This window comes from Phyllopteryx taeniolatus, chromosome 2 (genome assembly GCF_024500385.1).
Source record: "Phyllopteryx taeniolatus isolate TA_2022b chromosome 2, UOR_Ptae_1.2, whole genome shotgun sequence".
Classification (NCBI taxonomy): Eukaryota; Metazoa; Chordata; class Actinopteri; order Syngnathiformes; family Syngnathidae; genus Phyllopteryx; species Phyllopteryx taeniolatus.
This window is the reverse complement of record NC_084503.1, coordinates 4995912-5014187: the sequence shown is the minus strand read 5'-3', so window position 1 is coordinate 5014187 and position 18276 is coordinate 4995912. Positions and strand designations below refer to the sequence as shown.

The 18276-nt window shown below is 43.0% G+C and overlaps 1 protein-coding gene across 1 annotated transcript; it reads right to left on the bottom strand.

The window, feature by feature from the left end:
- Positions 1 to 118: 118 nt before the first annotated feature.
- Positions 119 to 17233, bottom strand: vps35 (VPS35 retromer complex component). The gene is made up of 17 exons (XM_061755039.1): positions 17108 to 17233; positions 15703 to 15801; positions 15491 to 15587; positions 14930 to 15053; positions 13728 to 13910; positions 12570 to 12789; positions 11333 to 11416; positions 11140 to 11249; positions 10212 to 10308; positions 9690 to 9838; positions 8079 to 8286; positions 7069 to 7224; positions 6877 to 6999; positions 6251 to 6430; positions 5652 to 5891; positions 4258 to 4401; positions 119 to 2001 (listed from the first exon to the last, which is right to left on the bottom strand). Exons 1-17 carry the CDS (start codon positions 17108 to 17110, stop codon positions 1822 to 1824), a joined length of 2397 nt encoding a protein of 798 aa, XP_061611023.1. The 5' UTR covers positions 17111 to 17233; the 3' UTR covers positions 119 to 1821.
- Between the last annotated feature and the right edge of the window lie 1043 nt (positions 17234 to 18276).

Sequence of the window (18276 nt, the reverse complement as noted above, 5' to 3'; positions counted from 1 at the left end):
TTTCCGGGGACCCTGAAGGCAACGCGCGGCGGGGTCACGTGATCGGGGGGGAGGCGGTGCTTAGAGGACGCGTGTACATGACGCAAGTTCGAAACAAACCACACACACAGTCGATTCCTACGAAAACACCTGGGACCTTTTATTCCATATCCTTGATATCCATGTACTAGTGCACTCTCTGTCCTCACAAGAAAGACAACTCGGCACACTAGTAGAATGACTGTGTCCTATTAGTAACACTTTTTCCACTACTAGTGCCATATTTGGCATACTTGTATGCAACAATTGTGCGGCACTAACACTACTAGGCAGAACTAGTAGGCATGTGTCATGCACTAGTAGCACCGTAATGTCCACTAGCAACATGTACTTGTACAACTAGTGAGGACAAAGTGCATACTCGTACAAAGGCTTTAAAATATCTTTTGCTATCGAATAAATACTCAAATGTCCTTTGGAAAGTACTAGTAGGCAGGTGTCACGCACTAGTAGCCCCCTTATCAAGGATGTCGAATATGTACTTTCCATACAGCTCTTCGAGCATTGATTCCGTATCCGTGATATCCAGTTCAAGTTCCATGTACTAGTACACTATTTGTCCTCACTTTGGCATACTAGTAAGACAACTAGATGCATGCTACTAGGTGAAGTGCTAGATGTTAACTAGAAGCATTTTTATGCTACTCTGTGTACCAGTAGCAACAAGTTGTCAAAAGAGCTCTGCCTCACTCGTACAATGTAGCTGTCCTACTAGTATTTCAAAGTTGTCATCTACTCGTGGTGTCCTGAACTACTAGTGGGCATTTTCGTTCCACGAGCACGGTCCAGGAGGCTACTAGTGCATGCCACAAGCCTAGTAAGGTTTAAGTGGTTACGAGTGGGACAAAAGTGACATTAGAAGTGGAATTTTTTTACGAGTAAGCGTCGTCGTACTAATGCGCTAAATTGTCTTATCACTGAGGACAAGGAGTTGTACTAGTACATGACATTTCTTCACACTAGTATAAAGTACGTTACTTGAGGTAAAACTGTGCACACATCTGCATGCTACTACTACTACTACTACTAGTGAAGTGCTAGACGTTAACTAGTATAATCTGTACGCAGCCAATAGTGCCAACAGCACACGGTTGTCAACGACTCTTACTACTAGTATGCCAAAGTTGTCCTAAATCACTAGTGGTCCCAGCAGTGTAACAAGCGCAGAACAGTAATTTCATAAGGTTTAATTGCGTATTAGTAGGCCAAAAGTGGGGGTAAACCGCTAACTAGTAGACATCTGCATGAGACTAGTGCTACTAGTGAACCCCTAGATGGAATTTTTTTATGCGACGAGTTGCACTAGTAGCACACAACTCTCACCAAGTGCACAGTTTGTCTCAGTGGTAACATGTTGTCCTACTAGTATTTCAAAGTTGTGCTAACCTACTAGTGCTGTCTTAAACTACAAGGCATTTTGATGTCAGGAGGCTACTAGTGCTTGACACATGCCTACTATTTGTGTAACCAGTGTAGCGCAGTCGTTTACTTGTCAAGTTTTTGCACTAGTAGGCCAGAAGTGACACTAGTAGTGGAAAAGTTCGTACTAGTAAGACACAGTTGTTCTTCCAGTGCGCTAAATTGGCTTACTAATGAGGACAACGAGTGAACTAGTGCATGAATATCAAGGATCTGAAATAAAAGCTCAAAGGGCTTTCCAACGCTTGTCCGAGCGGTCACGGACGATGCTGAACTGGAAGGAATCATCATCATCATCATCATCATCATCCTACAGATGGGGGGAGTTGTCGGCGGTGCGTTCAGGCGCCGCCCGTCCGGACTTCAGAGGACGAGGCCCTCGTAGACGGGCCCCCGGGCCTCGGGCGCGTCCCTCTGCAGCCGCAGGTGCTCCAGCGTGTTGTGGAAGTGTTTGTTGATCTGCTCGCTCTCCTCGCTGGCCTCCAGGTTGGGGAGGTCCTCCCGGATCTTCCCCATCAGCTGGTTCAGAACCGCCACCGTCACCTGGACGAGCCACACAAAGTCACAACGGCAACGGCGTCCGCGTGAGGGCCAAGGTCGCACAGAAAAAAAACTAAACTCAGGGGTGCAAATGGCACGGTGCGTCAAAGAGCGAGGAGCAGGTACCGTGTCAATAGCAAGTCGCAGCTACCATGTGGCAACTGAAAGAAGTTAGCAGGTACCGTGTGTCAATAGCGAGTAACATTTACCGTGAGTCAATACTAAGTAGCAAGTAGGAAATAAAGTCCCACTCAAACCTGGGGTGCCAATATTTTTCAGCATGGCTGAAAAGACACGATGCTTTTTTTTTTTGACTGACTGCCATGAAATCAGACTCAACTTTTCCTGCTTTCGGTCAATTCGAATTACCAACATTATTTCCATTTGCTAAATGCCAGAATAGTGAGAGAAGGATTTTTAGACAGATATACAACCCCAATTCCAATGAAGTCGGGACGTTGTGTTAAACACAAATGAAAACAGAATACAATGATTTGCAAATCACGTTCAACCTATATTTCATTGAAAACACTACATAGACAAGATATTTCATGTTCAAACTGATTAACTTGATTGGCTTTAGCAAATAATCATGAACTTAGAATTTTGTGGCTGCAACACATTCCCAAAAAGCTGGGACAGGCTCATGTTTACCACTGTGTTACATCACCTTTTCTTTGAACAACATTCAATAAACGTTTGGGAACCGAGGACACGAATTGTTGAAGCTTTGTAGGTGGAATTCGTTCCCATTCTTGCTCGATGTACAGCTTCAGCCGTTCAACAGTCCGGGGTCTCCGTTGTCGTATTTTACACTTCATAATCAGCCACACATTTTCAATGGGAGACAGGTCTGGACTGCAGGCAGGCCAGTCTAGTTCCCGCACTCTTTTACTACAAAGCCACGCTGTTGTAACACGTGCAGAATGTGGTTTGGTATTGTCTTGCTGAAATAAGCAGGGGCGTCCATGAAAGACGTTGCTTGGATGGCAGCATGCTTCTCCAAAACCTGTATGTACATTTCAGCATTAATGGTGCCTTCACAGATGTGTAAGTTACCCATGCCATTGGCACTAACACAGCCCCATACCATCACAGATGCTGGCTTTTGAACTTTGCGTCCATAACAGTCCGGATGGTTCTTTTCCTCTTTGGCCCGGAGGACACGACGGCCACAATTTCCCAAAAACAATTTGAAATGTGGACTCGTCGGACCACAGAACACTTTTACACTTTGCGTCGGTCCATCTTAGAGCAGCTCGGGCCCAGAGAAGCCGGCGGCGTTTCTGGGTGTTGTTGATAAATGGCTTTTGCTTTGCATAGTAGAGTTTCAAGTTGCACTTCCAGATGTAGCGCCGAACTGTATTTACTGACATTGGTTTTCTGAAGTGTTGCTGAGCCATGTGGTGATATCCTTTACACATCGATGTTGGTTTTTGATGCAGCGCCGCCTGAGGGATCGAAGGTCACAGGTATTCAATGTAGGTTTTCGGCCTCGCCGCTTCCATGCAGTGATTTCTCCAGATTCTCTGAACCTTTTGATGATATTATGGACCGTAGATGATGAAATCCCTCAATTCCTTCCAATTGTACATTGAGGAACATTGTCCTTAAACTGTTGGACTATTTTCTCACGCACTTGTTGACAAAGAGGTGAACATCGCCCCATCTTTGCTTGTGCATGACTGAGCAATTCAGGGAAGCAATCACGGCACCCACCTGTTCCCAATTCGCCTGTTCACCTGTGGGATGTTCCAAACAGGTGTTTGATGAGCATTCCTCAACTTTTTCAGTCTTTTTTTGCCACCTGTCCCAGCTTTTTTGGGAACGTGTTGCAGCCATAAAATTCGAACTTAATGATTATTTGCTAAAAACAATCAAGTTTGTCAGTTTGAACATGAAATATCTCGTCTTTGTAGTGTATTCAATTATATATAGGTTGAACATGATTTGCAAATCATTGTATTGTTTTTATTTTTGGTTAACACAACATCCCAACTTCATTGGAATTGGGGTTGTATGTAACAGACAATACAGTCATGCTTAGAAGTATTGGCCCCCCCAGAGCTGCCAATATTTTTGAGCACGACTGTACCATGGGTCAAATGACAGTCGTGAATGCCATGTGTCAAGAGCAAGTAGCAGGTCCCGTGTGCCAATAGCCCAGTGCAAAGAAACAAAATGGAAGCTCGTTTGACCGTGTAGAAAGAAAGAAGCAACGCGTTTCGCTTTGCCGCGCGGCGTCCCCGACGGTCTTACGGCATCGTTTTCTCTCTCGTAGAAGCAGACGTATCTGTTGAGGATCTCAATGAAGAGCTGCACTTGCAGCGAGGGGTCCATACACTGGTTGGCAATCTTCAGCGCTTTCTTCAGACACTCCATCACGCGCTTGCCGTCTCGGATCTGACACGGAAACGCGCCAACGGTCACGCACCACATCACAAAAGGACAATATCAAACAAATGGCTTGCAGATGATTGGAAAACGCAGCGGAAGAGCCAGCGCGGATGCTGGCGGCTGTGTCGCTGCTTAGCAAACCCCGAAAAATAGCAAGTACTACTTTCCTATTAACCATTTTAGGACGTTTTTGGCTCTTTGTAATACACAGCTCTCTTTTTTTAAATACAAATATCCCAAAGGGCTCTTTGTCCAAAGTTGAGCACCTAATGCAGGGGTGTCAAACATCGCACTTACGGTTCCACTCGGAGGGTCGTTATGACTGCAAACCCATATGAATGTACGACTGCCTCGTATTATTACATATACACAAATTAATGGATAATTACTTTTGAAATCAAAAGCCACTAAAAACTGTTTGTTCAACTACAGTATGAAGCAATTTTGTATTTATTAATTTTTTTTAATAAATTGGGGTTGGTAACAAAAAATGCTTGCAATATCAATATTTTTAAAAGTGAAGCCAATTTGCAATTTTGGCATTTTAGCAAGAAACAAAGTTGATGCACATTCTCGCGGGCCACATAAAATGATGTGGCGGGCCGGATCTGGCCTCCGGGCCACCAGTTTGACACCAGTGACCTAATGGCATCTCTGATGAAAGGAAAAAAGGAAAGGAAGGAACAAAAGATGAAAGGGAGGACAGAAAGAAGGAAGGAAGGAAGGAATGAAAGAAGGAAGTGAAGACGGGAAAAAGAAAAAGGCGGGAAGTAAACAAATGAATATGGAAGGATGGAGACAAAGGAAATGAAGGAAGGAAGGGAAGGAAGAAATCAAGGGGTACAGAACAAAGAGGTAAAGAAGGAAGAAAAGAAAGATGTAAAATGTAAAAAAATGGAGAATGGAAGGAAGGAACACAAGAAAGAAAGGAAAGATGGATGGAAGAAAGACGGGATGAAGGAAGGAAAAACCAGGAGGGAAGCAAGAAGGAAGGTTAGAGGGTGAAGGAAAAAAGGAAAGGAATGAAGGAACAAATGAGGGAGGCGAGCAAGAGGAGGACAAAAGAGGAAGGAAAGAAAGGAGAAAGAATGAAGGACTAAAAGAAGGGAGGAATGACAGGGGGAAGGAAGGAAGGAACAAAAGAAGGAAGGAATGACAGGCTGCGAATAAGTATAGAAGGAAGGAAGGGGGAGAAGGGAACACGGAAGGAAGATCAGAGGGAGGAAGAAAAGCGGCCCCAAACGGCCTGGGCTTACCTCCTGCTGGTTCTTGTCAGTACTGCGGCCCGACCAGAAGAGGTGCGCGCAGATGCTGACGGCGCGACACTGGTCGGGTTTCTTGAGCAGCTTGGAGGCGGCCAAGGCGCACTGAGTCCTCAGCGGCTCGTGGTTCTCCTCGCCGAAGCAGCCGGTGCGCTCGAACGTGCCGATGATCAGCGTGATGGCCGCCAGCTGCGCTTTCGAGTCGCTGATCTCGTCCTCGTACAGCGAGAAGGCCTGCGGAAGCCGCGCAGAGGTCGGGTGCCGTCAGACAGTAGCCGCGAGGGCGCGACGTAGAACGGAACGCAAAGTCTTTCGTGTCATTGGACGTTGCGTCAGTTGAGACACCATTAGTGAGAAATAGGTCCCGTGTCTCAATAGCAAGCTCGAAGTACCTTGAGTCAAAAGCCAATGTTGCAGTGGAAAAGCATTAATAGCAAGTAGAAGGGGGCTACTGTGTGTTCATAGAAAGTCAGAAGTAAGGAAGCAGGTGCCATGTGTCAAGAGAGAGTCCCAAGTATGACGCGTCATCAGGGAGGAGTCAAGACCGTGGGTCAGGTCGCGCGTCTCACACGAGAGGAAGGCGGCCAGATTACCTGCGACATGAACTCGTAGGCGACGGTCTCGTGGTTCTCGAAGCCGATCTCGCCGGCCGCCAGTGCCCCCTGCAGGAAGAGACGCAGAGGCAGCTCGGCCAACTCCGCCTTGATCAGCGCGCTGATGGTCTGGTGGGCGAACGAGAAGATCTTCTGACACTTCTTCTCCCATTTGTCGTCCTGAAGGAGGTGTGAAAAAAGAAGTAGAAATAAATACAGGCATGGAAGAAGTAGATTCACACTAGTAAAACACAGTTGTTCTAGTGCGCTGAATTGGCTTACTAGTGAGGACAATGAGTGAACTACTAGTACATGAATATCAAGGGCTGAACTTGAGGGTATCATCGTCATCACAGTAGAAGAAGTAGAAGTGGAAGACAAGATGAAAAGGAAGTAGAAGAAGAAATAGACGTAGAAGAAGTCAAGTTCAAAGCAGCAGAAGAAGTAAGTGCCTGTGAACATCGTCATTCATCCAGGTCATTTCAATCTCAGGGCATTGAATCGATGACAACAGTCCAGTTGCGATGGATTCAATGCTGCCCTGACGACAGAAGAAGAAGTCGAAGTCGCAGACAAACGTGAGGAGTATGTACGTACATGTATGCGGAGTAGCTAACGGCGCTTACCAGCGATGAGTTCTCCTTGTATCTGAAGGCCAGCTGGTACGCAGCAAAGACCAGCGGAGGGAGCGTGTAACGGATCCTCTGGTTTCCGCCTGCGCCAAAGTGTTTGCGCGCCGTGTTCAGGATCTGCACGCAAAGTCAACATCCGCACGTCAGCAAGGAGAAGAGCGAGACGACGACGACGAGCGCACCCACCAGGTACTGCTGGTCGGGGTCGTCCGAGTGCAGCAGATGAATGAAGCGGCCCACGAGGCTCTGCTCCTCGGCGAAGTCCTCGGGGTCCGGGTCGTCCGCCGGCTGGTCGGGCTGGTCCTGGATCAGCGTGGACACCAGGTTCAAGATGGCGTCCACCTGCCGGGCCGCAGAGAGAGAGGAGCTCCGGTTAAAATGGCGAGCGCGCAATGTCGACAAACACAAAGTCAAACCAACGCTATTATTTTCATTTCCCATGCGATACAACTCATTTCAAATACAAACTAAGGGGAGATTAAAAAATATATCGGGACATAAAGAGACCGATTGTCTTTATGTGTGTACCAGTGCCAAGTTGGCAATACTTGCTGTGCTTTTAAAAATCTTTACAAAAATAAACACACATTTATATATTAAAAAAAAAAAAAAAAAACTTCCCCACCAAAAATAAATAAAATCTTGTTCAAGAACTTTTTTTAATCTTAAACTGTTTTTTTTTTTAAATTTTTAGTGTTTTTATTTTGTTTTCAAAATATTTTTTTTGTGTGTGTGCTGACTCCAGTTTAACATGAGTTTGAATGCGATTGGTTCATTCTGAACACAGCCACATTGCCAGTTTAAAAGAGGCTGCGCACACTTGTGCAACCAAATCTCAGTTGTTTATTTTGATTTCCCTTCTTCAAAAGATTTTTTTTTTTTTTTTTTTTTTCCCCAATTGAGTTGTGAAGGCTGGTTTAATGGTGCAAACAGTTTTGAAATTGTTTACCTTGGTGTCATTGTCATCCCAAAAACCTGGCATATGAAAAGGGGTGCGTCGACTTTTTATGCACTTATAAACAATGCGTTTGGTGTAAATATTACTTTGAAACGCGAATGAATGCATGCATTTGGCCGCAAACGGCCCCAAAGCCTTTCGCGCTAACCTGAAAATGAATCACTAACAATCGATTAACTGCATATTGTCAACAAATGGTTTAGCCAACGTTTGAAAAACAAAGTTGAGCTGGTCTCACCTGCTCTTGCGCCACAATGGCGGTGTTGTAGTCCAGCGTGTTGCTGAGCACGTAGCAGCTCGTGCTCTTGCGAGACTCGTAGTCGAAGTACTCGAAGAGCGGCGGGAAGTGCTTGAGCTGCAGCACCGTCAGGACGTTGTTGTACGTGTCCACCGGGATCTTCAGCAAACGCGTCAGCTCCTTGGACACAGCGCTACTTGTCGCGATGCTACGGGAGACACGCGCGGGACAATTGAGAGAATTCATACTGTATATTCGATGAAAATCTTGGAAAATTAAACTCCAGTTGCCTTGACTTAACCTGTGCGCAGTACCGTAACCTGGATGACTGAGAATTTACACAAACAAAGAAACGCAATTTTTAGCAAAGGGTCCCCTGATAATTGTACAGTGTCAACAGTACACCACGTGTACTCCGACACCGCCGCATCCCGTCTCTTACAATGGCTGGTCTTGTCTCGTTCACGTACTTTTAATACGATACAGCTCGCAAGCAGGCAACAAAATGTTATGTAGCCTGGCAAGCTAGTGCTAGCATTAACGGTTGTAAGTAAACACGCGGGCGTTCTGTCGACTCATGCTCTAAAGCTTCGGTAAACATTGGTCAACGTCAAGGTGCGCTGTCTGAGAGTTGTCGATATGTCACACGACACGGGAGATAGCTCAAAAATCATGCGAGACTTTTCATTTTTGAGTCGTTGGGCCAAATCGTTGGTCACACTACAAGGGGTTTTGTCGTTCCCAGCAAAATATGTCTGGTCCGATCTGGGAATTCGTTCGCGATAGCGAATCGGTCCAATATCGGGGCTAAAATGCTGTAGTGTGACCTACCTACCTAGTCTTCGTTGTCTGGATGGTGGCACCATTCATTCAAAACGCTTCGTATTTGTCCATTTTTGTGCATGAAGTGTCTGAATTTTAATCACCTATTGTTTTGTTTTCGTGGCGTTGCTTTCCTCCTCCTCCTTGCCTGAGAGTTGATTTCAACCTTGCATAGTTAATTTATTTTCTGACATTACAGACCAAACCAGTAACTGAATCATAATCAATTTGTGCATTTTCTGCGATTTAAATTAAATTTTCATTCAATTTGAAATAATTTCCTGTTCTTGAATAAAGAATGGAATTTATTTATTTATTTATTTTTTTATTTTTTTTTAAATCAGATTCATTGATTCATTGAAAAATAATTGACGAATGAATCGATCAAATTAATTGTTAGATGCAGCACTAGTTTTAATCGCAAATACAGTGAAACCGGAAAGTTCCACATTCTTTAAAGTTGCAATATCTTATGATGATGTGGATTACATTCATTTTACCTCAAATTTTAAAACCGCATAATTAGAATTTGTTTTTGTTGATTTTTGCAAATAAATGACTGCTTGTGTGCGCGCTGCGTGTTCCAGTAGCATATCATTCAAATGTAAAGATGAGGACGCAATAAATGTTCCCATTGGTTGTTTGATTTCCAACCTGTTCTGCTATTTTGTCCCACTCCTACTTTGTAACGTCCCGCAGGGCTCATTTTATAAACTTATTCGGAAGCTTTAAAAGCGCTTAATAGGCTGTGAAAGTGCTCTCCCAATTAGCGGTGAACGAGTTACGTACTGCTCCAGGTTGAGCTTGTTGAAGATCTCCACCGTGCTCTCCAGCACTTTGTCCACGTAGTCCACACGGTCAGGGTAACACTTCATGGCCAGATTGATGAGAGACACCTGCAGGGACACCACGTCCTCGGATGGCATGTCCTGACGCGACTGGAAGAAAAACAACAACAACAACAACAACAAAACGTCGCAGAATGACAACATGAGCATGCTTGAGCACCAAGGATGTTCAATTCATATTCAAGTAAAGTCCAGTTTGGAAGCGTCAAATTAGTTTTAACACCAACACCCATTTCGCCTGCAGCGTTGTGTTGAAGGCGACCGTCATTGTCATGCAACTATTCATTTTCTTATTTGGTGCCGGTCAATAAACATGGCAAGGTGCCCACTTGCGAATCCCTGATTTACGTACCTTACCTGTTCGAAAGGGTGCAAGTCGGGCACACATGAAGTGGATTGGAAATATCAAAATAGCACCCGAGATATACGGTCCTAAAATTAGACAATGACAAATTGAAGCTACCTGTATAACCGTGGCCACTTGCTGCGAGAAGATGTCAAAAAGTTTGATCTCGGCTGGAATCCCGGGTCCGTCTTCTCGGTGAGCAAACAGCGCCAGTCTGAAAGCAAACGCTCGTGATCGACGGGCTACAGAGCAAGAAGAGTCGCTGTTTGTTGTGCGTTGCAGCCGCCGAGTCTGTGGTGTTCCGTACAACAGTGGTGCCCCGAGATACAAGTTTCATTCGTTCCGTGGCCACGCTCATAACACAAATCAACTTTGCCATTCATCCATTCCAGCCTGCCCCCCCAAAAAACTGCACTGTTTTAAATGAGAAAAGTAGCACTCTGTAATATCGTACTATATATCCAGAAATGACAATGTGAATTATGGAGAACTAAACCGTTTTTTTTGCCTTCAATTCGATGCTCCTTCTGGCGTCCTTAACTATAATATAGACATTCAGATGGCTACACATGAAGACGGTCAGTCCTCGCTAAGCTGTACGAATATTAGTCGTTCGTCACACAGGATAAAGAATATGTGCTTGTTTGTTTTGGTATATTATCTGTCTATATGTGTTGCTTCACGGTTTGTGGTGAAATATCTGTTGTTAAAGGGTTACGACACAGAGGGAGAGAGAGAGAACAAAGTTGCGATTTCCTCGAAATTATTAGGTACTAATATTGTACTTTCTGGCAAAAGTTTCCTGTGTCTACTCACGACCGTAGGCTCAAGCTGGTGGGTGGTAGTCTCTCTCTCTCTCTCTCTCTCTCTCTCTGGGCGCTTTTTTTCTGATCGCCTAGCGGTGGCCCACATAGAGGCTGGGACGCCAAGTCGCCATCCCAGAGGCTCGCGGTTACCGAGCACCACTGTATGTACGTTTTTCTCCACCAATCACAGGCAGGTCTGTAGGAAAACCCAGCGATCGGCGGGTTTTGACTGACCGTACCTGTCAATGAGGGCAATGATGATATTCTTGACGTTGACGTGCTGATGAAGCTCGGCGCAGGAGCGCAGGAACGGGTTGAGGGTCTGCAGGTGGAACTCATCCGGGAACACCTGGCGTGAGGAGAAAAGAGGAGCGTGAAGGCTCGCCGGCTCGATTGGGCTCAGACGACGGCGTGGCGGGTCCCTGCATCGACCTGGATTATGCATTCCATCAGGTACTCCTGCGCCAGAGAGTCTCTGCAGTTCACGACCTGCTCCAGCACGCCGGGAAGAACAACCTGTGGACAGGAAAGACCAAAAGTCCAACTCAAGTAGCCAATATGATACCTTCTTACTCAAGACTTACTCTCTGACTTATTCATGAAAACTCACGTACCCATCCCAACTTTTAGACTGCAAATCTCATTTCTTTTATCCTTGCAGGGTCACCATAGCGCCCTTGTATCAGACAAGTATTTTAAAAAGTATTATATCAACCACATTTCATGATCTACTTTTAATTCTACTATTTTACTACAATTTTTACTTTTCTAATATTTGTGGATTTTCCCTAAAATTTTGTATTTCTGATTTTTATTTTTTATTTTGATGACCTATATTTGTGTCTTGTCTAATATTCTCTATTTTTGTCTAATATTTCGTATTGTTTTCTACCATATTTTGGATTATTTACCACTATGTCACTCCTATTTCTATATTTTTTTTAAACCATTCAATCCTATGCATTTGTTATTTCTCAATTGTTTTCAAAATATGTGTTTTATATTTGCATCTTGTCTCATATGTTTATATATTTTTCTATTTTATTTCCTAAGAATTTATGTATTTTATCTTTTTTTTTAAATTCTATTTGTGTATTTTTCCTCGGTGTATTGCTTGTGTATTTCAGCTAATATTTTGTATCTATTATTTTGTTCTTTTTTCCTAGTTTGTTGTTTTATATTTACATTTTGTCTTACGATTTGTATAGTTTACCTATTAATAGCCACTACATTACATGTGTATGTATTTTTCCACATTCGTCTATTGTAGTGTCAAATATTTTAGCATTTCATCCAATCGTTTATTTTTCTTCCTAACTATTTTTGGCTTTTAATTCAACTTTGAATCAATTTGACACTATAGTTTACATTCATTTATACGTGTTCATAAGTAAACGAATGCAATATTTCATTGAATTGTTATTCTTTTTTAAACTCAACTCAGTTTCTTGTTAAATTGATTTTATTATTAGCATTCAAAAAAGGAAACGTACAGTATTCTAATAAAATCAAATCTACCTAAATCTAACTTAAAAAGAGATCTGCCTCCTGCCCGGGCCCACCAGCAGCACCTCGAAAATGTTTGTGTTTTTCATCCATTTTTTGTCTTTTTAACTTTCATACATACAGTACCTGGAGGAAATGTGCAAAAGTTCCCCCGAAAACCCACCTGCTTGTACTTGTCCACGTTGACGCCCTCCAGCTGGCTGAGACGGACCAGGTTGGTGCCCACCAGGATGCGGAGCTCCTGGCGCTCTTTCTCGCGCTTCTCCCGGTCGCGGCTGTGGCCCTGGTGCTGCATGCGCACCCACAGCTTGTTCATCTCGGCGAAGTTGAGCAGCACAAAGTCGATGGAGTCGTTGATGTCGCCCGTCATCTCCTCGGACCCTCTGGTGGAGGGCAAAAACGTTTGCATTTCAACTGCGGTGGAAACCCTAACCACTGAACACAATCACCTTTTTCACATTTAGAAACACGTTTTCAAAAAAAAATGGAAATAACTAACTGCAGGCTTCAAATGTCACGTTATAAAATCTTTATGAACTGGACAGACAATGTTTGAAGTAACCAGGGTAGCAGCAAGTTTAACCAAGTCAAATGTCAGAATTTTGAGACCAAATTTAAGAGCTCTCCTCCACTAAATACGAGCATCAGGAGGAATGTAAAGAATGACATTTTTTTGGCCACATTTTGGTATGTGTCTTGGCCACTAGGTGGCAGTATAATAAAAACAGTCATGGAAAAAAATAGACCACAGTTTCCTCACTTTTTTTCTTCATCTTTAATGCCTCATACAACTAAAGGTACATTTGTTTCGATAAATATAACGATAAGAAAAATAGCTCAAGTTTAATTGAAGACCTGATATCTCGCCATTTTCTGTGGTTTTCTTGATAATAACCAAAATCACTGCAAATACAATTAAGCTTAATCACGTCAAATAGGACAAAATATGGAATCAGCTATATTTTGTTCCATTCATCATTGTGTTCTTCAACTAAGATACCTGTAGTGGTACAAGGCATGAACAATGACAAGAAATTGAACAAACGAGGGAGATTCAAATTTACTGTACACGATGGCGACGCGGGGTAAATGTCTTTTGCGGAGCCCATCAATGACGTCATTGATCGAATCTGCAAATTATGACATTAAAGCCCATCAGCCGATACCGATCAGATTGGTGTAAAGCCTAATATAATAATTGCCTTTGTTTTATGTTTAGTTTTACGGCAAACTTCAACTCGTAAGTCAAGGTAGCGCCATATTAGAACATTTAGCGTCCGGTTGAGAAGGAAACCGGGAGAGGGCGGGCGGGCCGGCTTACTCGGTGTGCTCGCCGTCGTCGGGCAGAATGTTGCGGGTGCACTGAAGCAGGTAGTTCCTGAGGAAAAGGCCCCTGAGCGGGTGCTGCACGCCGCGGCACATCTCCACCAGGTCCTTCAGGATGTCCTTGCGAGACTGCGGGAAGGAGCGCACGTACACCACGCCCACCGTGATCAGCAGGTAGCTACAGACAGACACACACGCATGCACGCACAAAAGTTAGCTCACTGGCCTCAGCTTTCATTTACCAAAAACATGTTGACAAGCCACATCAAGAGTTGCTGTTACGAGACGCAAACTATGTTATTATGGCCCTTCTGTGTTATTTTTTTACTGTATTTTTCCATATAATGTCGGTGTGTTTTGGCTAACCTTTGGAATGTTTTTTTCCCCAAACTTTTCCCAAAATTTTCTCCTCAACTATTATTTTTGTTTCTTCTGTTATTTTTTTCTCTAATATTTGTGTATTTTCATAATGTATTTTTGTAATCATGTACTGTGTAATTTTCGTATTTTGCCAAGTATTAGATATTTTGGAATATTTTTGTATTGCCAAACATTTGGTATTATTTTTGTATGATGTCCTAAGAGTTAGGTATTTTGTCCACTAACTTAATATTTTTTAATTTTGTGTTTTCGGAATATTTGTGAACTAATAGTCTAATATTCTGTTTAATATTTAGCTTTTTCCTTTCCCTATTCTTTTATATTTGTTTAATATTTAGCATTTTTCTTTCCATATTTTCTTATATTTGTTTTCTTTGTCTAATATGTTGTGTTATTTCTTTTAATTTATTAAATAATATTTGTGTGTGCATTTTCTTTTTCTCGTTTGTGTATTTTCCATTTAATATTTTGGTAATATTTTCCTTTTTTTTTAATAAATCTCTGCATATTTTTCACCTAATATTTTGGTATTATTTTACCTTTAAGTCATTTACTGCCATTGACGGCTGTTGAATTCAAACATCCACGTTAAGAGAGGACTGGCCGTGAATGAGTCGTATTTTTTTGCCATTATTTTCCTCAAGTTTTGAGCATTTTTACTTTGGCTCGGGAGTGTGGCTAATGTTTTGACTTCCACAGTTCCCATGAACAAATCTCGGACTCATTTCTTTCAGCCGTATTGCGATGCTGCTGCTAACTGGGATTTCATTTCCTTTCTCGTGCGCGTACGTCCGAAGCGGGCGCGGCGCTACTCACAGCCTGGGGATGATGTTGCCCGCGTACTGGACCAGCTCGTACAGGTCGGCCACCTTGCGTCCTTTGGCAAACTCGTCCGTGAGGTACACCTCCAGGTAGTGGAGCTCGTCCGAGATGGCCATATCTTGGCACACCGCTCGTTAGGGACCGTCAACCGACTGCGTGGATTGCTACGAGGCTTGGAAAGTTGTTATGGCGACCAGGCCACTCTTTTGTTGTACTTGTTTTACTTGTGCCCCGCCATTGACTGCCTGCAAGTTTTTGTTTGTCTATACAGTGTTCCCTTGCTATATTGCACTGTCAGTTTCTTCATCTTCGTATCACGGATAATTTGCATCATGGGATTTTGAGTGTATGCTATAATTTTTTAATTTTTTAAATATATTAATTAAAACACATTCTGTAATTTCTTGTGGATGTGGAAGCCAACTCCCGCGATAAACGAGGCATTACTGACTGCGCCGTGAGACTGACTGAAAACCAATCTGTTGTTTGTCGACATGTTCCCTGCCCGTCTTGCCCGACGTCAATTCGGCTAACACCTGACGACTTTGAGGATACAAAGCTCGTAGTAGCTTTTCGGAGACAGCATAGAGGTCCGCAGCTCTCCCAGCATGTTGGAGGCGTGTTTCAGTGCGTCCATCAGCTTGTTCTTGTCCTGCGGCGCGCACAAAGAGCCACAAACGACAAAGTGAAGCACAAACCAACACAACAATCCCGCCCGATCTCATGAGCTCTCGTGACAAGACGACGACAAGTTGAAATGTTCCTACCAGGCATCGCTTCATCTGGAAGGACTGGACCTTGACGGCCTGCACAGCTTCATCCAGAAGCTTCTCCTGCTCGTCCTGCGGCGACTGCTGTGTGGTCGGCTGCAAAGAATTTTTTTTATTTTTTTTAAACATTGGACCGTGAAGACCTGATAGGTCCTCCAATTTCTTGTATGTTGGGCTGCGCTAGCCTTCAAATATAAAATATGTTCTGTTTTCCGATCTTAATAGCTTTTCCCTCTTCCCTTATAGAAATAGCAAATGACGTTGACATTGTTAAAAAACAAATTGTAGCCATAATTTACAGACGTGTGCTAGCTCAATGCTAACACTCAATGAGACAGGCTAACGAAACTAGCATCGATATTCCAGTGCTTAGTTGGGACGATGACGCCGTGATACGGACCAATCAGATGCACACTGTTTTCCATATTTCAATCAGGGAAGATGAACGATCCAATCGGAGTCAAGCTCATTTCTATGTCACATAAGGAGAATTCCGACCGTCTCCAACGCCAGGCAGAAAAGACTGGCCTAACTAGAATATATTGAAAATGGACATTTACGACCAAACCTAGCATGCAAACCCATAAAAGGGATTCAAAGCCTCAAAACTGAACAGAAAGACGCGGAAGGGGACGTTTAAGTAGTTGCTGCATTTTTACCGGTTTTAAACATTCATAACTGTTCAAATTGACCACAGGGAAATGATAATTCTACGAGTGGAATCATCTTCGAAGGCTCAGTTTCATAACACGGGTCTGGCGTAAATCCATTTTTACACGCATTGACTGCCAATTTTCACGTATTCCATTTAATGCCGCTGGACTGGACTGAGCGGACAAGCAATGAGTGGATCTCCAATTGTTGTCGTTCGACAGATTTTGCTCTTTTGATGAGCCATGCTGTTATAGTTAATGTCGTCGGTCAACTTCCTCTTTTCGGTGTCGCGCGAGATATCACGAGCAAATCAATATGATTATGATTATATGAATGAGGTTTGTGCAAACAGGACCGTTTGCTGAAAGGCATCTCACGACAACATTTGACAGAAGCTAAGCTAAGCTAACAACATCCATCCGGCGTCAAAAGTCGACCCCCGAAAGTGGCCCAAATAAATACATTCCACGCCGCGCGTAACGCGATTAGCGAGCACGACGGACGCTTTGTTACGATTCACATTTGGAATTTCAAACGTGTTTGCTGTTAGCCTAGCTTAGCCTAGCCTAGCCTAGCCTAGCCCGCATATCTGCACGACGCAAGCGTTTAGGCCACAGCGGCGCTGGGGGGGAAAAATGAAAATGCACGGCTGTCTTTTTGGTTCCAACGCGAGCACATACGTGACATAAATGCCGAGCTGTGAGGCAGGAAAAGGCGAGTGTTGCATTTATTGGACATGGCGGCTTACCATGATCGCGAGCTGAGCCTCAGAGCAGTCGAGAGCGCCGCCTGCCTGTCATGTGACTGTCGAGATGCGTTCAAGGATCAAACTGATGCATTTACGGACAACCGGTGTGACGTCACGAGGACGAGGCGGGCGGGCGGGCCCGTTGGGATCAAAGACATCAACCGAAGGGAGAGCCCGGACACCCTGCGGAGGAAACTGCGCTCCAGAGCAGCCGCGTGAAGAGAAGCAGTCAAGAAAATTGATGGATGGCTGTTTTTTTTTTTTTTTTAGCAATTGTGAAAAACGTTCATCATCATCATCATCATAATAATAATAATCATTCAGCTCAACTTTATTTATAGAGCATTTTAAAACAACAACCACGGCTGCAACATATCGCTGTACATAAGCCGGAACATAAAACACAAACCACAATAAATACAATTAAAAAAAAACAATAGTAGAATAATAAATAAATAAATCTACAGATCAATGAATAATTAAAACATTAATAATTTTCTTCTTCTTTCTTTTCAAACTGAAATTTATAAGCTAGATAGATTGGGAAAGTATACACTCACAGCAGCAATACTGGCCCATGAACACTCACATTAATAATATAGTGCAGTCAACAAATAATAACAAATAACAGCATGGAGGAGGGAGTCAAAGAAATGTAAATCTAATCTATACAAAAACAAATAGAAGATTAAGATGTTGCATTGGGGGATGTTGCGTATTTATGTTACAGTAATATTTGGAAAGTAAAACATTATTGACAGTGATATATCATAATGATTTGAGTAAAGGACCGTAATCGACAGACTTTTTATTTTTATCAAAATAAATAGTAAAATGATTGATTGAAATCTTTATTCCAGGCATGAGAAGAGTGAGCTCAAACTCACCCAAAAAAATAACAATAATAATAATAAAAACAAATTCGATTTAAATTCACATACTGAATTTGCAAAGTAGTCAGGATAAGTTCAAATTTGTTTTCTTCTACTCCCGCTCGATTTCTTTATGATCACTATATAGGTATTATTTCATATGAACATCTATATAATACCAATAATATATTAAACAATAATACACATCCTTATTCCTACACAAATGATCCTTTCAGCAATATCTCAGTTAATAATGAAAAGAAAAAAATCACAATAAAAAACAAACACATATACCTG